This window comes from Xenopus tropicalis, chromosome 5 (genome assembly GCF_000004195.4).
Source record: "Xenopus tropicalis strain Nigerian chromosome 5, UCB_Xtro_10.0, whole genome shotgun sequence".
In the NCBI taxonomy this organism is placed as follows: domain Eukaryota; kingdom Metazoa; phylum Chordata; class Amphibia; order Anura; family Pipidae; genus Xenopus; species Xenopus tropicalis.
The window spans coordinates 140036491-140041172 of record NC_030681.2 but is presented as its reverse complement, the minus strand read 5'-3'; the positions used below and the strand labels follow the sequence as shown (position 1 = coordinate 140041172).

Below are 4682 nucleotides of genomic sequence, written 5' to 3'. Positions count from 1 at the left end.
AGTAAAAAATCCTCCATCTCCAGGTAGTAGCCAGGGGTGAGGACGCAGCGGGGCCGGGTAAATCACCTTGGGGGGCGGGATCTGGCTCGGGGGGCCGTAGTTTGAGGATACCTGTTCTAAAGAATCTTATAAATTTGCTCTCTTTTTTCTTCTTCCATTGTGGGGGATTTCATAAAAGGTGCAGAGGTTTTCTGCGAAGCTGACTTGTTTCACTTTCTATTTATCCTCTGCATCTTCACTGCCCTCCATTGCTTTCAATTCCTTTCTGTTCCTTTCCCTCACTATTTTCAGAGGCCTCACTGCTTTGGGATTGCTCTTCTGCAATTTTTTCACTGCATGGAGTATTTTCCATAGCGGTTTTGTAACTCTCTTCAGTGAGTTCTTCTTTTGGTATTCTATAGCCTTCCTCACCTGATCTTTTCCCTTCATTTCCATTATCAGGGCCTGTATATTGGTTATGACCCCTGATATTTCATCTACTCCACCCTACAAGTATCTTGAAGCTGGACTTTTACATGCATCTAGGGCAGGGTTCCTCAAACTTTTTAAACAGTGGGCCAGTCCCCATGGTCCCTCAGACTGTTCGGGGGCCAGTCCTCAAACTACGACCCTGCCCCCCCCCACTCCCCACTGTGTCTTCAAGCTACGGCCTGCCCCCCCTCTTCCCGCTGCATCCTCAAACTACGGCCCGGCCACCCTCTCCCCGCTGCATCCTCAAACTACGGCCCCACTCCCCCTCTCCCCGCTGCGTCCTCAAACTATGGCCCGCTCCTGCTCCCTACTGTGTCCTCAAACTATGGAGCCTGCTCCATACTTCTGCTCCCCGCTGTGTCCTCCCACTTCCCGCTCCGTCCTGCCGCTCTCTGCTCCATACTCCTGCTCCTCGATGTGTCCTCCCGCTCCCCTGCTCCGTCCTGCCGCTCCCCGCTCCGTCCTGCCGCTCTCTGCTCCATCCTGCCGCTCCCCGCTCCGTCCTGCCACTCCCCGCTCCGTCCTGCCGCTCTCTGCTCCATCCTGCCGCTCCCCGCTCCGTCCTGCCGCTCTTCCGTTCTTCTGCTCCCCACTTTTTCTGTTCTTTGGTTTTTGAATTTTTTTTTGCTTTTTTGGTTTTTTTGTATTTTGTCTTTTTTTAAATTTTTTTTGTATTTTGTCTTTTTTTAAAAAATGTTTGTTTTTGGTTTTTGAATTTTTTTTAAAAATTTTTGTGTTTTTTGTTTTTTTTTTCATTTTCTCATTGCTTCCTATGATTAATCATTCTGCAGCAGATCTTCGTCATGGTCCAGCATTGTGCTCTTCCACTGCCGGGTCCCATCATTATAAGTAGAGAGATTTGCATCAAAGTGCACATCTCTTTTGGTTGTGGACCCTTTTACCCTTTCATCACAGTTTTCTGTGTTTTCTTTCTTCCCACCTTTCTTAGATTTCTTTCTAAAGATTCTCCTAAAGAATCTTAGAAATTTGCCTTCTTTTTTGTGCTTCCATTGTGGGATCTCAGTGCAGAGGTTTTCTGCAAAGCTGACTCGCTTTACAGTGTTTTTCTCCTCTGCACCTTCACTGGTCTCCATTCTTCCTTCCTCGCTTGTCTCACTGCTCCTTGATCCTTCCTGTTCCTCTCCCTCACTGATATCAGAGCACTCACTGCTTTTGGGTTGCTCTTCTGCAGTGTTTTCACTGCTTGAAGAACTCCCCATAGCAGTTTCGTAGCTCTCATCAGTGAGTTCTTCCTTTGGTGTTTCTTGATCTTTCCCCTTCACTTCCAATATCAGGGCCTGCATATTGTTTACAACCCCTAATATGTCATCAATTCTTTCCTACAAGTAAAGCAAAGAATAAATAAGTTCATCAGGCCAATCATTTTTACATTTCTAATTTCATACAAAAAAGTAGTTGTATTTTAAGATAAATAAGTCCACTTATAACATTTAAGAAAGCTGACCTACTGCAACAATTCAGAATTTGGGAATAACTGGCCTTTATTTTATACAGTAAATACAGGGTGAGGCTCTGCACAAGTGTTGGGAGGTGGTGCATTGGGGTGAGGGGCAGAAGGCTGGGCATTGTAGGCTGGTAATTAAAATGTAATTTAGATGCAGGTACAAATGATTGCTCTGCAGCCAGATTCTAGTTATCACGTTAGGTGTAACCCCTAAACATTGCTGTTTGTCATAGATGACCAATAGATTTACTAATCCACGAACGGTCCGAAGGCGTCCGAATGCATTTTTTCGTAATGATCGGTATTTTTGCAACTTTTTTTGTCGCCGTTGCAACTTTTTCGTATGTTCCGCGACTTATTCGTCGCCGTCGCAGCTTTTTCGTATATTTTCCACGACTTTTTGGCCGCCGTCGCGGAAAAAACGGATTGGTTTTTCCGCCGTTGACAATCGTTCAATACGAAAAAATTGCGACGGTTACGAAATAGTCGCGCAAACTACGATAAAGTCGCGGCGACGACGAAAAAGTCGCGACAAATACAAAAAAGTCGCAACGGTGGGGAAAAGACGGCAACATTTTCGTTTCCAATCCAAATTTTTGCCATTCGGGTTTCGGATTCGTGGATTAGTAAATCTCCCCCTAAGGATAGTATTCAATTTCTGCTTATGATCGTGTGAGTACCCACCTAACTGGGGATTGGAACCACTGGGGTTAAAATGATTTCTCTTGTTTAACTACAACTTGCGTGCAGAACATTATTAAGTGGCTTCCTATATACTGTAACTTATTGTTACCTTTAGAGTTTACAGTATTGCACTATTAGGGGCCCATTTACTTACTCACAAACGGGCCGAATGCGTCCGATTGCGTTTTTTTCGTAATGATAGGTATTTTGCGATTTTTTCGGAAAATTATCGCGACTTTTTCGTTACCAATACGATTTTTGCGGAAAAACGCGAGTTTTTCGTAGCCATTCCGAAAGTTGCGATTTTTTCGTAGCGTTAAAACTTAAAAGGCGCGATGTTTTGCGCAAGTTTTAACGCTACGAAAAAATCGCAACTTTCGGAATGGCTACGAAAAACTCGCGTTTTTTCGCGCAAATCGTATTGGTAACGAAAAAAAGTCGCGATAATTTCCGAAAAGTCGTAAAGGCGCCGAAAAAAATCGCAAAAAATACGAAAAAGTCGCAAAATGTTCGTTTTCCAATCGGAATTTTTCCAATTCGGTCGGAATTCGTGTCTTAGTAAATCAGCCCCTTAGTGTTTTATGCGCTTCCCTCTAGATATTCACATACGTAACCAACATGGTGAAGACCCGGTAAACAAAGGAAGCTGCATTTGAATATATATATATTTATATATATAGAATTCCTTAGTGGAACATAGAGTATATTTATTATTTGCATACCTCTAAATGAGTCAGCGAGTCGATCCAGGCTTCCCGGAGCTCCTCTAGCTGCTCATTGTAGATTCCTTCTATTTCTGGATAAAAAGAAAAATATTTGTGAGATATGTTCTGCTTTACATAAACGATAAATCAAACCTTGTGATTAAATTGAAAAGGTGCCGAATTGTTAGGTTCTTTTACACAGATATTCTTAATTTCCTGCTTAGATTTATATATATATATAACTGGAAGCTGCCATGCTGATTGCTTCTTACTTGTTTTTAATCTTGTTCTTAGTCATTCAACAAACAGTGCCTTCCAGTGGCTAAATTGCCATAAAAACAATCAAAATATTTCTTTTTCTATATCCATAATTGTCCCCTATACTGTCCTTAGAGGATAATCTATAGTACATTATTGAATGGTTATAGAGTTCCAAACTGTGTGTGTGTGTGTGTAGGTACATAGGAGTTAGCTTATGAAATATCTATTAAGGGTATATCAAAAGAATTTGATTATTACCTTTCAATTCCCGATCCATTTCGCTTCTAAATTGTTGAATGACAATCTCGAAATCGTCCACCTTTTTCTGCTGAAATATAAATATTTATATGATTAGTGAATTCAGGCTAAATGTAGACATTTCACTTCAAACTAATTCACTTTAAATTGAAATGCAGTCAGATTAACTACTGGGGCGCATCTGAGTTTCTTTAACTGTTACATTAGCTGATTCATTATTTTGATTTAGCATCTGCATACACATACTTCTAATAAGCTAATACTACAGGTACTTCTAATAAACTAATACTACAGGTACTTCTAATAAGCTAATACTACAGGTACTTCTAATAAGCTAATACTACAGGTACTTCTAATAAACTAATACTACAGGTACTTCTAATAAACTAATACTACAGGTACTTCTAATAAGCTGTAGTAAATTAAAAAAATTAATAAAACCCGCCAATTAACTTCAATGCATTTCACATATTTTTCAGCAGTTTCATGATTTTTTTGCTGAAGCAAAATGGGACAGATTGGCTCGTTAGTATTCCCTAGAGTTTATATTAGAGAATTTATTTGATTTTAGAATCTGCATACAGATCGCTCTGACATTCTCCATTTCAGTTAAAAATGTCATATAAGCTTCATCTCATGGAATCCTACATGTAGAGACAGATTGCTGAGAGCGGATTGTGACAATAACTTTTTAAATGATTTTGTTTAGAAAGTCTCTTTCCATGAGATTTATGTTATATTAAATGTTTATTTCGATGAAAGTTCCCCATAAATTAAATATTTTAATACCCTTACCATTTTCCTGCATGGCAGGCAAGAAAAGAGTCTGGAAACCATTT

At 40.3% G+C, this 4682-nt stretch overlaps 1 protein-coding gene across 1 annotated transcript; it reads right to left on the bottom strand.

Moving 5' to 3' along the window:
• Window positions 1–1222: 1222 nt before the first annotated feature.
• LOC116410996 lies at window positions 1223–3862 on the bottom strand. Its single transcript, XM_031902758.1, has 3 exons — window positions 3844–3862; window positions 3343–3416; window positions 1223–1811 (listed from the first exon to the last, which is right to left on the bottom strand). Exons 1-3 carry the CDS (start codon window positions 3860–3862, stop codon window positions 1248–1250), a joined length of 657 nt encoding a protein of 218 aa, XP_031758618.1. The 3' UTR covers window positions 1223–1247.
• Window positions 3863–4682: the final 820 nt, after the last annotated feature.